Here is a 22957-nt window from a genome sequence, read left to right as displayed (position 1 = left end):
CAGATGTTATTTTCCTGTGAATTGTTCTTATCTTTAAAGTAACACAAGAGTCGCAACATCCGGTCTTAAGATATGAAGCCTTTGCTCGGAAGTGCTAAAAAACTGCAGTTCCTAGAGCGTCCACTAGAGGCTGTCTTTCATTTAAGATGGACCCAAAGGCGTCCAGTGAGATAAGATCTGACAGATTCAAGTCCTTCTGGAGTTTATTCCAGGCAGTAGGAGCAGCAAAACTGAACGCTCTCTTACCGAACTCTGTCCGAACACGGGGAACACACATTTGTAAAGTGCCGCAGGAGCGCAAGGCATAGTGGCTTTTTGATCTTTGTAGGTAAACACATAAATATGAGAGAGTTTTTCATTTACATTTTATCATAAAGCTATTTTTTTAACCCTTGCACTTCAAAAAATGTCTAGAAAGCTTCAGATTAGATTTTAAATTCCATAGATATCTTCCATCAGAGGAGAGGGTTTCAGAAGTCACCTTCAACAAACTGATTCCTCGTACAACCGTGACAGAAAATGTAAGGAGTGAGTGTGGCAGCATTACAGCGCCTCTGAGAAAGATCAGCAGCGTTCAGTTTGTAAGACGTGATCCAGCAACATATTAAGAAGGACTTTAGAAGACGGACCTGGCAACAGTTTAAATACATCTGATCTCAGAGCTCTATCAGATGTGGAGGATTAGAAAGAAGCGATGCAAAAAAAACCAACCCTGATTCTTCATTAAATAAATGTCAACACCTTTTATGTGAAGGGAGATTAAAGGTTAGTTATTGTATGAGGTTTGAAGATGTTCTGCAGCTGCATTTCTTCCCATCTGCATTTTTAGCTCAGAGGTTCAATTTGACCCTTAATTTAGTTTCCACGCCAAGAAGCACAGCAGGACTGTCACATGGGAAGGACCTCTGTGTTTTAACTCACGCTCATGGTTTTAAATGACGACATTAATGCACAGGTTCAGTTTCATCTCCGTGTTTTAGCTCCACCAGGTGTCTACCCGGAAGTAAGTGTTAGGGCGACATCCCGGGGATTCAGTCTATATCAACCGTACAGTGACAATGGGAGAGGGGGGAGGAGGAGGGGATTAAAGAAGAAAAAGGGAGAGAGAGGAGGGGGGGGGGTTAGTAACACTGATACAATAGAAGAGACTGGGGGAGGAGAGGAGAGAGGAAAAGACAGACGAGAGGAAAGGAAAGGAGGATAGGGGAAGATATGAGGAGATGATGAGGAATGAAAAGAGGAGAAAGTAAAGAAGATGAGGAGGAGAGGGAGAAAGGAGAAAGGAAGTAGGGCAGCCTCACTGCAGGGGAGGGGCCCCTGCTGACGGAGAGGGCGGTCGAGTCACATAGAGACAGAGAGAGGAGAGAGAGAGAGCTGTAGCTGCTGAAGCCGTGTAGCATCAGAAGCAGGAAGCTGACAGACAGACAGACGGACAGTGAGGCAGACGGACAGTTATACAGACAAACAGACAGGCAGGTATCAGCCCTTCAACCAAACAACATCAGGATCAGCAGGTTCTCCATCTCCCGTCCTCTCTCCTCCTGCTCCTCCTGCTTGCTGCTGAAGAAGAACATGAAACCATAACCCCCCTCTCCCTCTCCTCCTCCTCCTCCTCCTCCTCCTCCTCAGCATTCACAGGATGCTCGGTGAGTATCTGCACTGATCCTCTGCACGCATTAACAGCCTTTGTCCTCTGTTTGTCTGAATGGATGAATGTGCTGCAGTGAATCTGCTGTGTGTGTGTGTGTGTGTGTGTGTATGTGTGTGAGTGTGTGCATGTGTTTGTGGGGGGGGCACAGTGGCGTCTTCTACCTGATTTGCATGACCATGCATGCTGCGTTTCTGTCTGTCTGTGCTAGCCTGGCTTCAGTCTGCACACAGCTAGCCTGGTATGCTAGCATGTGGCTAGGCAAAGCACACGCTGTTAGCCAACATGTTAAGCTAAACAAGGTTAAGCCACTGCACACACACACTCACACACACACACACACTCATACACACACACGCAGACATCCCTGAAGAATAAGCTCGGTAAGCAGCTAACGTTAAGCAGCTCCTCAAGATAAAGATGAGAGATAACGAGCTAACGAAGGAAGCGTGGAGGATCATCCTTTCCATGTCAGGATTGTTCAGATGTGTGAGTGTCTGCAGGGGTCAGAGGTCGCAGATGACCACCCCAATCCCTCCTGCTCCCCCTGTCCCCCTCCCTGTCTGAAGAGTCACTTCTGTTTCTGTTTCTGCGCCCACACTGATTTATTATTCACCCGCATAATCACACAGATTATTGTTGTTGATGTGTTGATAATTCAGCTTTAAAAACACGTCCAGGTGGAAACTCTGGTTAAAAAAAAAACCCCTATGACTCCTCCCTCTCTGTGATGTGACTCTAGAGTTGGTCAAGTTTAATGATTTTCTGTCTGTGGTTTCATCTGCTGCATCTGTGAAAATATGAAGAATGGAGAAAAAGTTTAAGTTTTCAGAGGAGATGGAATATACGGCTGATCTACGGCGATTCTGGAATCCCAATACATCAGCTTAACATTCTAGAATTGCCGTACATCAGCTTTGCTTTATGGAATTGCTTTACATCAGCTGTACATTCCAGAATTGGCATATATCAAGGAATAGCCCCACATAAGCTGTTTATTGTGGAATCACTGTACAAACAGGAATGGCCTTACAGCAGCTGTACATTATGGACTCACTGTACATAAGTCGTACGTTCCAGAATAGCAGAACATCAGCGGTACATTCCAGAATTGTAGATCATCAGCTTGACATTTCGGGATTGCAGTAGAACAGCTGTACATTCCGGAATTGCCATGTATAAGCTGTACGTTCTTGAATTGCCTTAGATCAGCAGTATATTCCGGAATTGCCATGAATCAGCCTTACATTCCGGAATGGCCTTACAGCAGCTGTACGTTATGGACTCGCTGTACATAAGTTGTATGTTTCCAGAATAGCAGAACATCAGCTGTAGATTCCGAAAAGGCCATATATCAGCAGTACATTCTGGAATTGTCATACATCAGCTGTACGTTCCGGAATTGTCTTACATCAGCCGCACATTCCAGAACCACCTTACACTAGCTGTTTATTTCAAAATCAGTGTACATTCCGGAATTGCTGTACATTAGCTGTACGTTCTTGAATTGCCTTAGATCAGCAGTATATTCCGGAATCGCCATAAATCAGCCTTACATTCCGGAATGGCCTTACAGCAGCTGTACGTTATGGACTCGCTGTGGATAAGTTGTATGTTTCTAGAATAGCAGAACATCAGGCGTAGATTCCGAAAAGGCCATACATCAGCTGTACATTCTGGAATTGGCATATATCAGCAGTACATTCCAGAACCACCTTACACTAGCTGTTTATTTCTAAATCGGTGTACATTCTCTATACATGTACTATACATTCTGGAATTGCCTAACATCGGCTCCACGTTCTGGAATTGTTTTGTATCAGCTGTACATTCCGAAAGTGTCATACATCAGCCATACATTCTGGAATCGCCCTATATCGGCTGTTTATTACGGAATCACTGTACATTCAAGAATTGCTGTACACCAGCTATACATTCTGGAATATACCTACATCAGCCCTCCATTCCAGAATTGCCTTACCTCAGCTTTACATTCCGGAATTTCTGCAGATCAGCTGTACATTGCCTTACATCAACTCTTTATTGCGGAATCACTGTACATTTATTTCATTCTGGAATTGGCATGTTTCAACTGTATGATCGGGAATAGCCCTATTTCAGATGTGTGTTACAGAATGGCTGTACATCAGGCGTACATTCCACCTGCTCAGACGTCTCCTCCCGTCTCCTATTGCAGCACAACACAGGCATGCCAAAGCACAAGCACCTAGTGCTCACAATGGATGAGCTGATCCAGTAGACATGCACTCACACACTGCTGGCTGTGCTATTCAGGGCTCAGTGTCTAGCCTAAGCACACTTACACATGCAGACTGTTGGAGCTGGAGTCAAACCACCAACCTCCGTTTGAGAGGCGACCGACTCAGTCACTATCCTCCACAGAGTAGCTGTGGCTCAGCGGTTATTTAAAGTAATAATCTCTGCTATCAAATGTCATATTCTCTCGTGGCTGGTGTCGTGAAACTCCATGGAGCTCAGATGGAAAGAGATCCAGACAGAAGTCCAGAGTCAGACAGTTTTGACAGCTCGTCTTCGTGTGAGGGTTGATTCTGCTTCGTCTTGAGGTCTAATCCACCAGGAATAAAGCCTTAATGATACAGGAGTGTAAAAACGCCCACAAAGTTCTGCTGCATGCTCATTCGAATAAAGACAGATGCAACAAAAAATTCACATTTTACATCCTGCTCACTTTTTGGAGCAAGCTAGCAAAAAGCAGCTTGTTTGGATTAGAAAGAAAAACACCCTGTGGAGCGTAACGGCACAGCCTGTCTCTGCTGGGGTCGAGCCACAGACAGCTTCAGACTGATTATTAGAACAATAGAAATGTCAAAGTAATATAAACTGTACAGATGTATTATTTTAAGCTCATGCAGAAGGGGACTGGATGTCAAGATCTCTGCTAAAGTCTGAGCATGACAGATAGAATAAATATCACACTTCCTGCACACTGCTGTTTGAGAATTTCACCGTTTCTGCAAGAGGCTCATTTACATATAAAGGGGCCTATTTTACCACAGATGAATCCACGATGGCTCATTAACATGTATGCAAACAACACAGACACTGTTTGCTCTGCAGCACAGTTTGTGGCATGTTTGTCTTAGTTGCACAGGTTTAGAGTGTTTGTGCACAGCGTTAATATCAGGGTGATGTGTAGACAGACTTCACATGCACTGGTTGCAAATGCTCGATATATCCTGCAGATGCCATTTCATCTCTGTTGCACTTCTATTACTACCTCCGCTGCCGGCGTAGCAGCAGAGTGACTCGGTCCCACCGTTACACCTCTGTATCCTTTATTCAGATGGCAAGGCGAAGCAGAGGTAGAGCCGTTTGTTTCTAAAAGGCTTTTGTTTGAATGGCTGTACTGACTGTGAACTCAATTCAGCAGAGACAAGAGAATACAATTTACAGCTTGGAGCAGCCACAGCTGGTGGATTCCTCATGATTTCTACCAAAGAGGACTAAAAATACAAGAGCTTACAGCAGTGGACCAAAAGCTCAGTCATGCTATTTGGGGTTTATTTCACCCCAAATACTTGACTTTAAAACCTCTCACTGCAGCCTGTAGAGCAGCCCACCTCATGATGGATGAACCCACAAGCTGTGTACAAGCATGTATCGAATAACGTGAGTGTACTCTTAACAGAAGACACTATTTTCTCTGAGCTTCTTCTGCATTTATTCTCTCAGTGTCTTCAGCACTTTGCAAACATTGAGATCTCTGCGTTCAAAATATCCGTGTTTTCTTTACGACTTAACGTCATGTAGAGCATGAGGCGTCTTCCTTTCATCCATCTGAGGCCTCGGCACTCTGAGGAAGCATTACAACCTGTTTGCTTAAGTTAGAGTGGGCTGATCTGAAACCTGTCGACGATTGTGCGGATAACAAAAGGAGTAGGGGAATAAAATCCCCTGAGGAGGACTGTCTGCAAACCAGGACTCCTTGTGAGAAAGCTGGATGTGGATTGTGGTCATTAGGGATTCACCATCGCGCTCCTGTTACTCCCGCAACCAGTGGGGCAGTCCAGTACTGCAACAAAAGTGCCCCAAATCCCAAGATATTCAAGCCGAAGGCCACCAGAGGAAAAGGGATCCCAAACCCCCGAATATCAGTAGATGTATCAAATCTCTTCTGTCGGTGGTAGATTCGTTGAAGCCAGCAGGGGGCGATGGTTAGATTTTTGAGTCTGCCAGCGATCAATCTCACGACCCACCTGATGTTGACATCTCAGCTCCCGTCAGCAGTTATCTGACAATAATTTATTTTTGCAAGTGAAGCTAAAAATACCAAATCAAAAATCTCAACTTGAGGGACAAACCAGCGTGAGGCCGTGTCACGGTGCCAGTCAGATTAGCTTCCCTGACGTCCTGCAGTGCCTCCAAACTTATCTGACCTCCAAACACAAACAAGCAAATTAAAAGCTGCTTTCTTCTCCCGACAAAGCTCACATTTGTACTTTTTACTTCATCATGTTGTTTATATCAGCAAACAAAAGGCTCATTTGATGCAGGTAAATCACAAGAACATAGAGGTGCATTTCAACCAAGAGTTCCGGGGTCTTTTAGCCCCCAGAACTACTTTACCCTGAACTAAAAGGTTCCTGTGCCCCCATTGTTGCCTGCGTTTCAACCGCGGGCTGAAGTCCCGGGTAGATTGTGCAAATCAGGCCAGTGACGTATAGAGGAGAAAAAAAGTAAATGCACTACACCACCAGACCAGTAGAGGGCAGTAAAACAAAGAGGAATGCCATTCATCACAGATGACACCATAGAAGCAGACGGACAGGCAGGTATCATTATGAGCCACACAACAGTTAGCCTGTTAGCATGAAGAGACTCAGCTGGTGCTGTTTTAGATGGTGCTATATTTCATCACAGATGGATTCACTGAATCAACACGTGAGAGGAGATAAGCTCGAGTAGCAAAGACGTTTCAACACGGCTTTAAAATCCTTTAGAACTCAAAAAGCCGTGACAGAGATCGGACGGTGTTTTGGTTTAAACAGCGACCGTGTTAACTGGAGACCCTCAGCCGGATGCTTCCTTCATAAACGTCTTTAGACGATCATTAAATATCTGATGAGGATATTTTGAAATCTTAATAAAAACTAAACTAGTTTGCATTCCCAGGAACTCCCTCTGTGTTTCAACAGCTGTGTAAACTCCACAAACACTGACACGTTCAGCCGAAGGTCTCCAGTTTACAGGGTCACTTTTAAAATTGGAACACCGGGAGGAAAGACGCATTCACGGTGGGCTGAGAAAAGACTACTGTTACAAGCTGCTAAATCAAGAGAATCACAGCTTCTTCTTTTGAAAAGTACACACACATACAAAAAAGATAGAACAAATAAAAACTAATGAAAGAAAGAGAAGTCAAGTGAATCACAGATGGAATAAACAATGACTGTGAATGTTTTTTCTGAAAAATTTGAAAAAAAAAATTGAAAAAAAAAATTTGAAATTTTGAAAAAAAAAAGATGACCAAAAAATTTGAAAAAAAAATTGATTTTTTTTTTTTTTAAATCGAAAAAAAAATACAAAAATAAAAAATTTGGAAAAAAAAATTAGATTATTTTTTTTTTAATTTGAAAAAAAAATTGAAACAAAAAATTTGACAAGAAAACTTTCGAAAAAAAAAAAATTGAAAAAAATTTGACAAAAAAGTTGACCCGGTTCCTGTCAAAAAAATAAATTTTCCTCAAATTTGAAATTGTGCTCCAAAATAGAAAAACATGAACACGGACGGTGTTTTGGTTTAAACATCGACCCTGTTAACTGGAGACTTTCAGCCGGATGCATCCCTCATAAACGTCTTTAGACGATCATTAAATATCTGATGAGGATATTTTGAAATCTTAATAAAAACTAAACTAGTTTGCATTCCCAGGAACTCCCTCTGTGTTTCAACAGCTGTGTAAACTCCACAAACACTGACACGTTCAGCTGAAGGTCTCCAGTTTACAGGGTCACTTTTAAAACCGGAACACCGGGAGGAGAGACGCATTCACGGTGGGCTGAGAGAAGACTACTGTTACAAGCTGCTAAATCAAGAGAATCACAGCTTCTTCTTTTGAAAAGTACACACACATACAAAAAAGATAGAACAAATAAAAACTAATGAAAGAAAGAGAAATCAAGTGAATCACAGATGTGTGTGATGTTATTGTGGACGGGGGGAGGAATGAAAACACTGCGGTTAATCTACCAATCAGACACGTTCAGCATTGCTGGCCCCGCCCCCTGAAAGTACCGGGACCTTTGAAAAGTACTACCCCCCTAGCAGGGTCTTTTTAGGGGGGAGATTATCTACCCCTGAACTAAATCTAGACCCTGGGTCCACCGGTCGAAACGCACGTAGTTCTGGGGTGAAGTTCCTAATTCCGGGGTACAGTTCCTCTGGTTGAAAAACGCCTCAGGTTTCTCTCTCTGGTTCATACCACTGAGGTTAGCCAGAGTGAAGCCTTGGTGTGACTTACAGTTTACAGTTTTTAGCACTTCCACATTAGACTCATATTTTTACACCGGAGGTTGCTGCTTGGTCGGGACTAAACTGTTGGGTTCTTTGTCCACCTGCTGGAGCATCATGCGTGCATCAGAGCACTCACACTTCCCTGTTACCTGTTGTTTCAGGTGTGTGATGCGGCGGCTGCGCTGTGGTAGCCAGGAGTCCTTACTTAGCGCCGGCTGTGTTTCATCTCTGGAGCTCAGGATGGACCAATCAGTGATCATCAAACCCGTCCACTCCTCCCTTCTGGGACAGGACTACTGCTTTGAGGTGACAATCACACACATCTACAAACACACACATGAGCTTTCTTGTGTTTCCTGTGATGATGATGATAACCTCTGACCCTGTGTCTTCTAGGTGACAACCACGACAGGAACAAAGTGCTTCTCGTGTCGTTCTGCGGCAGAGAGAGATAAATGGATGGAGAACCTGAGACGAGCCGTTCATCCCAACAAGGACAACAGCAGGCGGCTGGAGAACGTGCTGACCGTGTGGGTGATCGAGGCCAAAGACCTTCCTGCAAAGAAAAGGTGAGGGCAGAGGGAGGGTTTGGACTTCTGGGAGCTCTGGTGTAGTCACCTTGAGGAGGATGTAACTCCAGCGTTTGTGTTCCAGGTACTTCTGCGAGCTGTGTCTGGACGACAGTCTCTACGCTCGGACATCGTGTAAGCTGAAGACTGACAACATCTTCTGGGGCGAGCGTTTCGACTTCAGCAGCCTGCCGTCCATCAACGCCATCACTCTCCATCTCTACAAAGACACCGACAGGAAGAGGAAGAAGGACAAGAGCAGCTACGTCGGGCTGGTCAACATCCCCGTCGCAACCGTGATGGGGCGACAGCTGGTGGAGAAGTGGTACACACTGAGCACGCCCAGCACCATCAGGAGTAAGTGGCTCACGCTCTGTCAGAGTTGATCTTAAGATGTTGGTTGTTTTGAGATAACTGTGGTGAATGTGACTGAATCAAGTCTACAAACCCTTGAATGAGAAACATGAGCAAAGTTTTAAAATCTATCCTTAGACACTTGGGGAGTCAGTGTAGAGATGTAAGTCTGAGCTGCAGGTTCTCAGTGATGACGGGTTCTTACGTGTCTTTGTGTTCCAGGTAAGTCGTCTGTACCGACAGTCCGCATCAAAGCTCGGTACCAGAGCATCGTCATCCTGCCGATGGAGCAGTACAAAGAGTTCGCGGAGTACATCAGCTCCAACTACCTGCTGCTCTGCAACACTCTGGAGGCCTCCATCAGCCTGAGAGCTAAAGAGGAGCTGGCTGCGGCGCTGGTCCACATCCTGCACAGCACTGGGAAGGCCAAGGTAACCACGCCAACATCACCCAAACAATACATAATCTCCATCTGAGCCCGAGTTATTACATAACTGATTACATAAACAGATCACAGACGGGATTACACGCTTCAAGTTTCAATGCTTCATCTGAGTGTGACCTTTGACCCTTTTTGCAGGACTTCCTGACAGACCTGATGATGTCAGAGGTGGACCGTTGCCGGGACAATGACCAGCTGATCTTCAGAGAGAACACACTGGCGACGAAAAGCATCGAGGAATACTTAAAGCTGATTGGACAGAAGTACCTGCAGGACGCACTGGGTACACACAATACACACTGAGTACTACACACATCACACAGAGAGGAGTGTCACATGACTTCACTGATTCTGTGTGTGTGTGTGTGTGTGTGTGTGTTTAGGTGAGTTCATCAAAGCTCTGTATGAGTCAGATGAGAACTGTGAGGTCGACCCGGCTCGTTGTGCGACCTCTGACCTCGCTGAGCATCAGGCCAACCTGAGGATGTGCTGCGAGCTCGCCTTCTGCAAAATCCTGGACTCCTTCAGGTACGCGATGATCCTCACTCTGTGTGCACATTTAAAATTACACGTCCTCCCTTGATTTACATTTAACCCCCTCTCCTAAAACCATCAGGGTCTTCCCCCGGGAGCTGAAGGAGGTGTTTGCATCATGGCGGCAGGAGTGCGGTAACCGAGGGCGGCCGGACATCAGCGAGCGCCTCATCAGCGCCTCCTTGTTCCTGCGCTTTCTCTGCCCGGCAGTGATGTCACCGTCGCTGTTCGACCTGATGCAGGAGTACCCCGACGAGCGCTCTGCAAGAACCCTAACCCTCATCGCCAAAGTCATCCAGACCCTCGCCAACTTCAGCAAGTAAGTCTGCGCTTTTATTCTGAAGGAGACAGAGGGCTTCTACTGTAGAGATAGTCAGGCTTTTATTATGAAGGAGCAGAGAGAGCTTCTACTATAGAGATACTGGAGGCTTTTACTTTGAAGGAGCAGGAGGCTTCTACTGTAGAGATAGTCAGGCTTTTATTGTGAAGGAGCAGAGAGAGCTTCTACTGTAGAGATACTGGAGGCTTTTACTTTGAAGGAGCAGGGGGCTTCTACTGTAGAGATAGTCTGCCTTTTATTGTGAAGGAGCAGGAGGGCTTCTACTGTAGAGATACTAGAGGCTTTTATTGTGAAGGAGCCAGAGAGCTTCTACTATAGAGATACTGGAGGCTTTTACTTTGAAGGAGCAGGAGGCTTCTACTGTAGAGATAGTCAGCCTTTTATTGTGAAGGAGCAGGAGGGCTTCTGCTGTAGAGATAATAGAGGCTTTTATTGTGAAGGAGCCAGAGAGCTTCTACTGTAGAGATACTGCAGGCTTTTACTTTGAAGGAGCAGGAGGGCTTCTACTGTACAGATAGTGAAGGCTTTTATTGTGATGGAGCCAGAGGGTTTCTGCTTTAGGGATACTAGAGGCTTTTACTTTGAAGGAGCAGGGGGCTTTTGTTTTGTTAAATCTGCATGGCTTTAACATAGAAAGAGCTGGGGGGCTTTTAATGTGAAGGAGCAGGAGGGCTTCTATAGTAGAGATACTGAAGGCTTTTACTTTGAAGGAGCAGGAGGTCTTCTACTGTAGAGATAGTCAGGCTTTATTGTGAAGGAGCAGGAGGCTTCTAATGTAGAGATACTGGAGGCTTTTATTGTGATGGAGCCAGAGGGTTTCTGCTTTAGGGATACTAGAGGCTTTTACTTTGAAGGAGCAGGGGGCTTTTATTTTGTTAGATCTGGATGGCTTTACAAAGAAAGACCAGGGGGGCTTTATTGTGAAGGAACCAGAGGGCTTTTACTGTAGAGATACTGGAGGCTTTTACTTTTAAGGGCAGGAGGTCTTCTACTATAAACAATGGAGGCTTTTATGGTGAAGGAGCAAGAGAGCTTTTATTTTGTTAGATCTGGATGGCTTTACCTAGAAAGAGCTGGAGGGCCAGTGGAGAGATACTGGAGGCTTTTACTGTGAAGGAGCAGGAGGGCTTTTAGCTTGCTCGATATGGTGGGTTTTACATATAAAGAGATTAAGGGCTTTTATTGTGAAGGAATCAGAGGGCTTCTATTGTAGAGACACTGGAGGGCTTTTATTTTGTTAGATCTGGATGCTTTTACAAAGAAAGAGCTGGAGGGCTTTTACTGTCAGGGAGCCAGAAGGCTGAAGGCTCACCTGTACGTGTTACCTGTATGTTACCTGTATGTTACCTGTATGTTACCTGTATGTTACCTGTATGTTACCTGTGCATGTGACCTGTATGTTACCTGTATGTTACCTGTATGTTACCTGTATGTTACCTGTATGTTACCTGTATGTTACCTGTGTTTGCAGGTTTGGGACTAAGGAGGAGTACATGCTGTTCATGAATGACTTTGTGGAGCGGCAGTGGAGCAGCATGCAGCGTTTCCTGCAGGAGATCTCTAACCCGGACGGTCTGAACCACACCGCCGGCTTCGACGGATACATCGACCTCGGCCGGGAACTATCCACCCTGCACACTCTGCTCACCGAGATCGACCAGGTAATACCCGGACAGGTGATCTGTGGTCAGTGTCAGGGCCTAGTTACTCAGAAGTCGCAGAAAATCTGAACATCTCTAAACATCGTCCCCGTCTCTCTGCAGTCGTGTCTGGCGAAGCTCGGCCCTCTTCCTCGGATCCTCAGAGAAGTCTCCACGGCTCTGGCTAACCCCGGTGGCGTGGGTCACCCTGGGGGGATGTCTGTGTCCTCTCCTGAGCCTCAGCGTGTGGTGTCGCCACCTCCCATGTCCCCTCCCCCTCTTTCCCCACCCCTCTCACCTCCTCTGGCGACCTGTAATCCCTCCATGGGCCTGCAGGGCGGCGTTGGACTGGACGGAGGGTGAGCTTCATGTGAACACACGATATTCACACAGCAACAGAAAATACTAGTTGAAGGGCTGAAAAGGTTCTGACCAATCACAGCTCAGTGGGGGCGGGACTTAAGAATATAAGTTTGATTTTACTCTCCTTAAATAGTTCTGACTTTGTGTGTGTTTCTCTTTCTGTGTGTGTGTGTGTGTGTGTGTGTGTGTGTGTGTGTGTGTGTAGTATGGTAGATTTCACCAGACTTCCCTCTCCGACTCCAGAGAACAAAGACTTGTTCTTCGTCACTAAAGGATCCAGCCTGCAGCCGGCATCAGGTGACCTTTAATTTCTCTCTAAAACTATAACGTCTCTTAACAACTTTTAAAAGATGAACACACTTTTAGTTTCCTGTTGCACTACAGAGCACGTGTCCTTTGATTGAATATTTCTGTGCTCCTCAAACACTGACTTAAAGCTGTGAGCAGCGTCAGAGCATGTCGTTGTTTCCTGGTCGGTTGTCTGAATCGGTATTCCAGCAGTGGACATTATTTTGACAGGATCACAACCTTTGCAGAGTAAACAGCTGTGTTACTTTTAAACGTGTCGACATGTCCGCATGTATCCAACCATGGAGACATTCTGACCCCACCTGCCACTAGGTGTTGACGAACAAGTTGGTTTCAAGCACAGGGTGTAACAGGGGCAAGACAAACAGAGCAAAGCGTTAGCTCAGGCAGGACATGAAGTCAAGATCGGCCTACAGAACATCAGCTGCTCATAACACCAGCCCCTATCAGCTGACAGCCCCTACTTGCTCTCCCTGCAAACCACTTTACAACCCACCTCCACCCCAGCTCCTCCTTCCTGCTCTTTCATATGTATTTTCACTGATGCTCGCTCTGTTCTGTATCCATCTCTGCTGGTGCTCTCCTAGCCTTGGCTTTTACATGTATGCACATGAAAGAAAGGGGAGTTGTGCTCTCCCTGCTTCAGGCTTAGGCCTTTCCAAAAACAAAATATTTGGTTGTCTTTGCTGATGCTCTTCCTGCCTTGGCTTTTCATTTATGCTCATGAAAGAGACAAGAGGATTGCTCTCCCCACCTCAGGCTTCGGCATCCAAAAATATCCAATATTTCGGGGTCTTTGCTGCTGCTCTCCCTGCCTTTGCTTTTCATGTATTCTCCTAAAAGAAAGGGGAGGTGTGCTTTCCCCACTTCAGGCTTTTGCAGTCCCAAATTTAAAATATTCTGGGGTTTTTGCTGCTGCTCTCCCTGCCTTGGCTTTCATGTCTGCACATGAAAGAGAGGGGAGGTGTCCTCTCCTTGCTTCAGGCTTTGGTATTTCCAATACCAAATATTCGGGGGTCTTTGCTGCTGCTCTCCCTGCCTTGGATTTCATGTCTGCACATGAAAGGGAGGAGAGGTGTGCTCTCCCCGTCTCAGTCTTGGCATTCCCAAATTTCAAATATAGCTTGTTGCAGGCAAATACTTCACTCTTTTGATGAGAGTGGTCCTTACAGAATTCAGAGGCAGGTAATAAGTGACAGTTGGAATCAGGATTCATCTTCATCATCTACTAGTGACTTGTACACATGTTGGGTTTCTCCACCAAATGCAGGTATATATCTGGCCACTTGCTGATGTCTTCCATCCAATCACAGATATGTATCTAGAAGTTATTTACCATCTGTAGTTCCACAGTCGAGCAGCAGGTGCCAGCTGATGGACATGATCCTGGTTTATAAACTGTCACAGGGTCAATAAGAGCGAACTCTCGTCCTCAGTGCTCTGCCTTGATTCCTGACTCTGCCCTCGCTCATTCTCTTGGGGTCCTTCTCTGCAGGTCTCCACGGCTCCCCGGCTCCGAGCTTGTCTTACTCAGAGCCCAACGATCACGAGGCGGGGTTCGAGATGACCAACGGCGGCCGGAGGGAGGGCCAAGAGCTGACCCACGAGAGCCGCAGCCTGTCCCTGGTCGACCTGCAGGACACCTCTCCCAGTGACGGTCTGGATGACAGCCAATGGCAGCGCAGGACGGGGCTCCTCCCGCTCTCCTTCCAGAACCCTGTGTATCACATGACCACCACGTCACCTCGGCCGCAGACCGATGCCACGCCCTCTGATGGCTCCGCGGGATCGCAGGGGAACGTGGAAGAAAGGAACGCCATGGCGACCAAACCGGCGTTTCTCACCCAGATGTCCGTGGGGCTGGGAGGAGGGGAGAGGGGGGAGAGAGGGGAGAGGATGTCGGCCTTGTCGAGCAGCAGCAGTGGAGAGGAGTACTCCCGACGAGCTCTGTCCATCAATGAGACGCTGACGGGTAAATCTGGATATGATTCACTTTCATGTATGCACGTTTTGGCGCCCCCTGTGGACAAAGTGATACCTGTTATCAGCTGATCTCGTCCTGTTCATGAGACGAAAAACATCGGCAACATAAATCTCCTCACAGGGACGTTAACGATCTCAGTGTTTGTTCTGATGTCACTCTTCTTGCTCCTCCCCCTCAGCTACCTCCGCCCCCGCCCCTCGCCAGAGCTCCTCAGGCCCTCAGAGACGCATCGATCAGCCTCCTCCACCCTCCTCCGCGCCGCCAGGGCCCCCACGAGGCCGAACTCCTCCCAGCATGCTTAGTGGCGCTGGGGGCTCCGCATACCCGCCTCGCCCCGCCTCCGGCAGCATGATGTCATCGAGTCCTGATTGGCCGAGCAGCGGCCAGTCGAGGCTCAGACAGACATCTTCGTCCTCTAAAGGAGACAGTCCTGAGAAACAACGGTCTGCTGCCAAGGTAACCAGACCGTCAAGAGTGAGGACTGTGAGGAGTCTGTGTCACGGTTCAAGTCTCAACTGTAATTGTGTGTGTGTGTGTGTTTGTGTGTGTGTGTGTGTGTGTGTGTGTGTGTGTGTGTGTGTGTGTGTGTGTGTGTGTGTGTGTGTGCAGGCTCCCTCTCCCTGCGCATTAGACCGTACTGCAGCCTGGCTCCTCAACATGAACTCTGCATCCTCCTACGGCGAGGCAGAAGAAGACCGCCATGATGACGCCCTCATAGAGAAGGTAAGACCCCTCACTCCAGGTGTGTTCTGGTTTCACCTGGACTGTTCTCACCTGTGTGTGTGTGTCTCTATGTGTGTGTCTCTGCAGTACCAGCAGGAGATTGCGTTGCTGCAGGAGAAGCTGCGAGTTGCAGCGTTGCGGCAGGACGAGTGTGAGGCCCGACTGCTGGTCCAGGATCAGCAGAACCAACGGATGCTGCAGGAGTACCAGGTGGGTTCCACACCTGATCTTAGTTTAGTGTTACCTGTACAGAAGCTCACCTGATGCATGACACACACGAATACGACACCTCCATAAACACGCCGTTTAACCTTCTTAACGTGTGTGTGTGTGTTTCAGGCTCGACTGGAGGACACAGAGAGCAGACTGAGGAGGCTACAGGACGATAAAGACCTCCAGATGAACAGCATCATCAGCAGGTCTGAACACCTGTCTGTCTGCACACTACAGATACATGTCATGAGGGTTTTTGTCACAGATATTGATTGTAGGGATGTGAATTTCAAGTATTTTCCGTGATCAATCTTACTAAATGTTACAATCAATCATCGATTAACCATTTTTTTATTTTTTTTTAACCTTTATTTTACCAGGAATAGTCCCATTGAGATACAAAGTCTCTTTTTCAAGGGAGTCCTGGCCAAGACAGCAGCATAAAAAGTTTCACAAATAGAACAGGACAAAACATACAGTGGCAAGTAACTATTACATTGATTTATAAATTAGCAGTGTTAAGCTTTAAAACATGTGCACAAGCTGATCAGATCATCCTTTATCCTAGTTTTGAAATCCTCCAATCGAATTAAACAGTGCAGTTTCAGTCGACCCTGAAGCTCAAACCAAGAAGACGGAGCAAAGACATTAAAAGCACTTTTACCAAAGACAGAGCGAGTCCGAGGAATGCCAAAAAGAATTTGTCCATGGGACCGAAGATGACAGCCACTGACAACTTTAGGAGTCAATAAGGAGCATAAATAAGACGGCAGCTCCTGGAGTATGGCCTTATAAAGAAAGACATACCAATGCTCCATTCTTCTGTTGTATAAGGAAGACAAGCCCACCTTCTCATACAAGATACAGTGATGTGTGCGGAAACCTAAACCAGAAACAAACCACAATGCAGCATGGTACACAGAGTCCAACATTTTCAGAGAGGCTGAGGAAGCATGCATATAAAGAACATCACCATAGTCAATTACAGATACAAAGGTTGCTAGAATGAGCTTTTTACGCGCAGCAAAGGAAAAACAGCGTCTGTTTCTATAAAAGAAACCCAACTTCACCCTCATTAAAAAAAATGTAAACATTTTCCGTCCAAATCAATGCCAAATGCTTTTTATCCCCTGAATGAACATTTAGTGGGTGTATCTCAGGCTGCAGGAGCAACAGCACTGCATGATATAAAGTTTACAAATCAAATCCTAAAAATAGCCTCAAAACCACAGGAATCAAACTCCAGTCAGCGAGCCGCTCCACACTCTGCGTCACTGTCAGTAACATCCACCAAACCACGTACGAACGAGACAGTGATGAGGTTACTCTGCGATCTGCTCTGCTGCCGTCCGCTGTGATAGACCGCTCGGCTGACAGAGCTGTCAGCAGCGCTGCAAGAGAGCTGCTCCACGGTGCACTCAGAGTTTATGACTGAATGATCGGGACACACACACTCCCACTCACTCTCCGACTGATGTCTCACAGCTCACAAAGGGACTACGACTGGAGTCTCACACATACACATGAGACTCAGACAGACTACTATAGAGACGTCTCATGTGGGAGAGCTGAAATACAGGCTGCATGGAGGACGTGATGCAGCAAAGTCAGGCTTTACATCTATTCAAGGTTTTCTGGTGCAGTAAGTCCTCCATGAGGCACTTAGTGAACTCTGTGAGGCTAGCCCCAACTTTTCTTTTTAAGTTATGTTTGTGAGCATGTTCCCTTTATTGATAGGAAAGCTGAAGAGAGACTGGAAATGTGGGGAGTGGAGAGAGGAGGAAGACATGCAGGAAAGAGTCGAACCAGAGGCACACGCTTACAGACAAATTCCACCAGATCCATGTCCGGTTCGTCTCCGACCAGTCACATCACCGGATCTGATAGGTTCCTATTCTAGTCAATGTGTTAACTTCCACTGGATCCGCTCCGTTGCGTTCCGGCTGCGTCTCTGATCCGGCAGGTCGGAGCCCTCCGGATCAGATACGCAAGACTTCTATTTCTGCTGGATGCCGGAGCACGACGCATCAATCTCAACAGAGCAGATGGAGCGGGACAGGAAGTCAGGTTTCACCAAAACAAAATGAAAACATCCGGTTAATTTTCAGAATAAAAGACTCTGTGTTATCACCAGATCGTATTTCACTTAACTACAACAACAAACCAAAGTCATGATGAGCGGAGCCAGGCCTGGAGTCAACAGGTCAGAGGTTTTCAGAGGACCAGAAAGACAACATGGATGAGGAGAGGAGGAGGAGGAGAATCCATGATTCAGTGATTACAGCGGGAAAACCTCGGTCACATGACTCAAGCTGTCCGGCGGTCCTGCTCCGGACTGCGTTCTGAAAACACGACCGGTGGGTGTTGACGGATGAGAGAGCGGACATGGATATGGAGGAAGTCCCAGGTTGAACCACTAAGGCATGGCCATGGCCAAAGAGATAAATGATGCATCTCTAACACCTCCCATTGCAAAAAAGTGAAGCTAACACACCCCGGCAGTGACGATTGGAGCCACATTCTGCCCTGGAGGAACTTTAGGATGTTTCCTCTCACTGTTCCTCCTCTAATCTGCTGGTTTGGTGCTCACATCTCAGCAGCAGCCACATTGGTCAACAGAGCTGAACCCAGTGTTTCCCACACATAGACAATACCTAAGTAGACCACCAAGGTATATTTTTACTGCCCAAGTACAGAGCCGACCAGTTTTAAATTATTCATAAACTGTAAGATTGCAATCTTTGATCAATGATTTTGACAACCTCTCATCACTCTCTGCCCCTCGAGTCTGACACCCTGCAGCAGACATGCTCTGCTGTGAGTGATCAGACAGAGAGAGGTCCTTCCTGTTAAAGGACAGCTTCTCATGTCAAATATGAACCTCGTCACACTGCTTTTTAAAAGTGAAGTGCAGCGGCTGGCTGAGGATCAAACTAGGAGGCGGGGCAGGACAAGCCCCTGTGTGTATAAAGACAGGTGGATGTAGTTTAATAATTGAATTAATAAAGGTCATAACAGGTCATTTATTCAACCTCCACCACAGCCAATCAGAAGTCAGAGCGCCAAATGTTTTGGCTTCACTTTTGTGGAGCTGTCATGTCTTCAGTGTTCAGTCTTTGGTACCTCAGATCTCTGGTTGTTGATCCACATTCTTACTGTTCTTCTGTTTGTCTGGCCTCTCCCCCCTGCAGGTTGATGGCTGTAGAGGAGGAGCTGAAGAAGGATCACTCCGACATGCAGGCCGTGGTCGACTCCAAGCAGAAGGTCATCGAGGCGCAGGTACCCGACCGTCCTTCAGTCCATCCGTCTGAGAGTCTAACCGCTCCGTGATTTCCCTCACAGTATTCAAACTCTCCGTGTCTCTCCTCTTTCTGCCTCTCAGGAGAAGAGGATCGCGAGTCTCGACGCGGCGAACAGCCGTCTGATGGCGGCTCTGACCCAGCTGAAGGAACGGTACGCCGTGACATCACAGCGGAACGGCCTGTCTCCTAGCAACACGTCGTCTCTGCAGATCACCGAGAACGGAGAGTTTCGGAACTCCGGCAACTGCTGAGTCACCGGCGGCTCGGCTCTGATTGGCTTTTGACTGCAGGGAGGGAGGGGGAGGGGCTTATCTGCATGATGTGTGAGGGCAGCAGGAGGCAGGCCTTTCTCATTAACCACACCCCTTTTTTAAAATCAACCAATCAACACTGTAGAAGTTACCACAGACCTGTCAATCAACTGTCACCTCCTACAGAGATGGATCTGACCTCTGACCTCTGACCTGACTCTGCCCCTGTTGTTATGTTTCCCCTCAGTTCCTGTTTTGTTTTGCATGTTTCCTTTTTCGAACAGCTTACAAATTCTGACATCATATCCTGTTTTCTTTTGGTACTTCCTGATGGGGCCAGACACTTCCAACAACCAAACTGCACGTCTTTGAAATAGCTCTAAACCACCTGGGACAAATCCACCTGTATCTGGTTTTGGTCTGACCAGCTGAACCCAGCGATGTATATGACTCTGGTCCTGCTGGACTATTTCCAACCACTGTTTCTGTACGAGACTCTGATTAACCAGACTCCATTCATGGCTCCATGGCTCTGGTCTGACTGGGTTTGATCTGACTTTACTTGTCTCTTGTCTGATGGGTTAACCCGAGCTGCGTATGGCTCTGGTCAGACTTGTTATCTCTAACTGTATATGGTTCTGGTCTGCTTAGAACTTCTTCGGTGGCAGTCTCGTCTGACTGGGTTTACTTTAGCTGTATATGGCTCTGGCCTGCCTTGATTGACTCCGGCTGTTCATGGCTCTTGTAAGACTGGGTTAGCTCTGGCTGTAAATGGCTCTGGTCTGACTTGTTATCTCTAGCTGTATGTGGTTATGATATGACTTCATGATATGACTTCAACTCTGGCTTTACATGGCTCTCGTCTGACTGAATAAACTCTATATCGCCCCCTGTGTGACTCGGTGAACTTAAGCTGTATATGGTTCTTGTAAGACCGGGTGAACTCTGGCTGCATGTGGTTCAGGCCTAAGTGGGTTAAATGCAACTTGATATCGTCCTAGTCTGACAGGGTTAACTCTAACTGGCTCTGGTCTGACTTGGTTCAACTTCAGCAGTACATGGTTTTCGAATGAGAGGATGAACTCTGGCTGCACATCACTCTTGTCTTACTTGCTGCATACAACTTCCCATGGCTTTAGTCGGACTGGGTCGACCCTGGTGTGTGTGGCTCTGGCCTGAGGCCTAACTCTGGTCAAATATCACTCTTGCCTGACCGAGTTTAATCCGACTTAACAAGACTTGAGTCTAACTGGGTCAACTCTGGCTTTACATGGCTCTGGACTGACTTTTTATCTCTAGATGTAAATGGTTCTGGTCGGACTCCAGCTGTATATGGTTCCAGTTGGACTTGATTAAAGAGGGGGTATCATGCTCATTTTAAGGCTTCATATTACAACTCAAACACTATTTATTCATCTCAGATTGGTGGCTTTGAAGGCCCTCACGTCAGCCTCTGTCTGACACATTTCATATTAGCTACTGTCTCTTTAAGGCTTCGCCCTCAGCAGTCAGGAACCAGAGTTAACCGGTGTACCTCTACTTAAAGGAACAAACAAATAAACTATAGCTGTTTGATTTTGGACCGAAATCTAACTGGATGTTTTGGAAAGACACGAAAAAAACATCCCATAGCGTAAATCTGTAGAGTCCCTGTCACGTAGTTCTCGTGTGAAGGCCCTCATTTCAGCCTCAGTCTGACACGTTTCATATTAGGTACTGTTTCTTGAAGGCACTCCGGATCCCAGGATTCCGAAATGCTGGGTTCCGGAGTTAATCGGTGTTCCTCTATTTAAAGTGACAAATTAAGAAATATACCCGTTTGTTTCGGACCCCAAATCTGACCCTGAAAGTTCGGAAGGACACTTCCGTGGAGTCCCTGTCGTGTAACTCTCACGTGACTTTTTGAACAGGGCGGCTTGCGGCCTCATCCTGGGGTTACTCCATCACACGTTTACATGACAGTTTGAAACTTCGCCCTCCAACATTTTAACTTCATATTTATTTGTAAAATATAAAAAAAGCATGATGCCACCTCTTTAAATCCAACTTTTACCTGGCTCCAGTTTGAGGTAACTCTGGTGCTACATGGCTCTTGTACGATCGGAGGAACTCAGACGTGTATGGCTCTACTCTGACTTGTTTAACTGGGTTTACTTTGGCTCTACATGAGTCTCCAAAGACTGGTTTAACTCTGGTTGTGTATGGTTCTTGTGTGACCGGGTTGACTCTGGTCTGACTGTTTACATCTGACTGAACATGTCTTTATCCGGACTGAGTTAACTCTAACTGCGTATGGCTCTGGTATTTGACTGTAAATCACTTCGGTCTGAGTCTGAGTGAGGACATCTGACTTTTCTTCAGCTGTTCATGGTTCTGGTCTAACGCCATCCTCTCCGGCTACATACAGCTTTAGTCTGCCTGCGTTAACCGTGGCTACGTATGGCTCTGGTCTGACTGAACGTGACTCCGGTGTGAACAGTATCTGTGTAAATGAGAAAGTCAAACTTTATCCAAACAGAGAACATATCAACACTTTGTATTTTGGAGTTCACAGCTCCTGAGTATCTTCAGGCTTTTCATGTTTCGATCGAGACTTAAAGGGACAGTCCAACATTCCCGTCTCGGTGTGTGTGTGTCTCGTACTCAGAGAGGGCTAGCCTAGCTCAGCACAAGGACTGGAAAAACGGATGAACTGTGTGTGTGTGTGTGGAGAACACACCTTTAACGGGTTGAGGTGAGCGTTTGGCCACTCTGGGCTTCCGTAGCGATGAATATTTAGTTGATCTGGTTCAGAGATTTATGTGAGAGAGTTAGACGTTAGTTTGTGTTGTTTCAGAGAATTCTACTGATTTTAATGTAAACATCAGATTTTATTGTAAAACAGTAAAAAGTTAAAATTGTGATGAATAGTTTGTGAACACACGCATACATACACACACACACACGCACACACACACACACACACATACACACACATTGTCCTGTACAGGCTAGACTTTACTGGACTCTTATGAACTCTCCTGGACTATCCTTGACTATCCCGGACTCTACTGTCTCTCTGCTCTGTTCACTGTGGCTTCTGTCTCTGTTCTTCTGTATTTATGAAACTCTGTTAGAGTTCCTGTTATTGTTATTTATCAACATCAGTATTTATAAAGAGATGCTCCAATAAACTATTACACTATCAAACTGTCCCTGTGGTGATGAGTGACGCTGGTGAGCAGCCACACACGAGGCCGAGCGCACACTGAACAATCATATGAACGTCATGGTGGAAAGGGAACTCCCTGGTGGAGGTGTTTAGGAATTAAAGGTGACATATCACGCTTTTTTCATCAACATATATTGGTCTAAGAGGTCCCCAAAACATGTCTTTAAAGTTTATGCTCAAAAAAACACTTTGAAATCAGATTTTGGTCTGCCTGAAAAGTCCTTTTCTTCATTCCTCATCAGAACAGTCTGTTTTCCCTCTGACCACGCCCCCTCAGGAAGTGGATGTGCCTCGGCTCTCCAGCACTTTGATCTAATGTTTACATGTTGGGCTGCTCAGAGATCGCGTTACTTCAACCCTCTGAATCTGATCCTGACGGAGAGGTGCCTGCAGCAGGACCTTTCTGAAGGATTGGTCACAGATTTAGTGTTTCTTGTTGTTTTATTTGTCAGTATGTCGACGTGTGTCTTGGTACACAGCTACAGCTACAGCTACAGCTACAGCTATGAACATATAGCTATGTGGCTATGCTAATTAGCGCTAGCACTTATCCATGACAAATAAAAATCATCCACTAG

General features: G+C 46.4%; 1 protein-coding gene across 3 annotated transcripts in view; it reads left to right on the top strand.

Annotated features, from left to right (window-relative positions):
• LOC117818756 (disabled homolog 2-interacting protein-like) overlaps nt 1-22357 on the top strand; it is a 39937-nt gene extending 17580 nt beyond the window's left edge. For 2 of the 3 annotated variants that reach the window (XM_034691797.1, XM_034691799.1), the window contains 17 exons: nt 8306-8450; nt 8541-8713; nt 8799-9070; nt 9290-9498; nt 9648-9792; nt 9893-10037; nt 10126-10362; nt 11855-12044; nt 12147-12382; nt 12592-12683; nt 14191-14667; nt 14858-15135; nt 15289-15402; nt 15490-15612; nt 15742-15821; nt 18807-18894; nt 18998-22357. In XM_034691797.1, coding sequence (XP_034547688.1) covers nt 8306-8450; nt 8541-8713; nt 8799-9070; nt 9290-9498; nt 9648-9792; nt 9893-10037; nt 10126-10362; nt 11855-12044; nt 12147-12382; nt 12592-12683; nt 14191-14667; nt 14858-15135; nt 15289-15402; nt 15490-15612; nt 15742-15821; nt 18807-18894; nt 18998-19168 — 3175 coding nt within the window. In that variant the 3' untranslated portion in view covers nt 19169-22357. Of the gene's footprint in view, nt 1-1629; nt 1647-8305; nt 8451-8540; nt 8714-8798; nt 9071-9289; nt 9499-9647; nt 9793-9892; nt 10038-10125; nt 10363-11854; nt 12045-12146; nt 12383-12591; nt 12684-14190; nt 14668-14857; nt 15136-15288; nt 15403-15489; nt 15613-15741; nt 15822-18806; nt 18895-18997 lie in introns of all 3 variants that reach the window. The other variant, XM_034691800.1, reaches the window with a different exon arrangement.
• The last annotated feature ends 600 nt before the right edge of the window (nt 22358-22957 follow it).

Source organism: Notolabrus celidotus, chromosome 9 (assembly GCF_009762535.1).
Source record: "Notolabrus celidotus isolate fNotCel1 chromosome 9, fNotCel1.pri, whole genome shotgun sequence".
NCBI lineage: Eukaryota > Metazoa > Chordata > Actinopteri > Labriformes > Labridae > Notolabrus > Notolabrus celidotus.
This window is presented reverse-complemented; position numbering and strand designations above follow the sequence as displayed.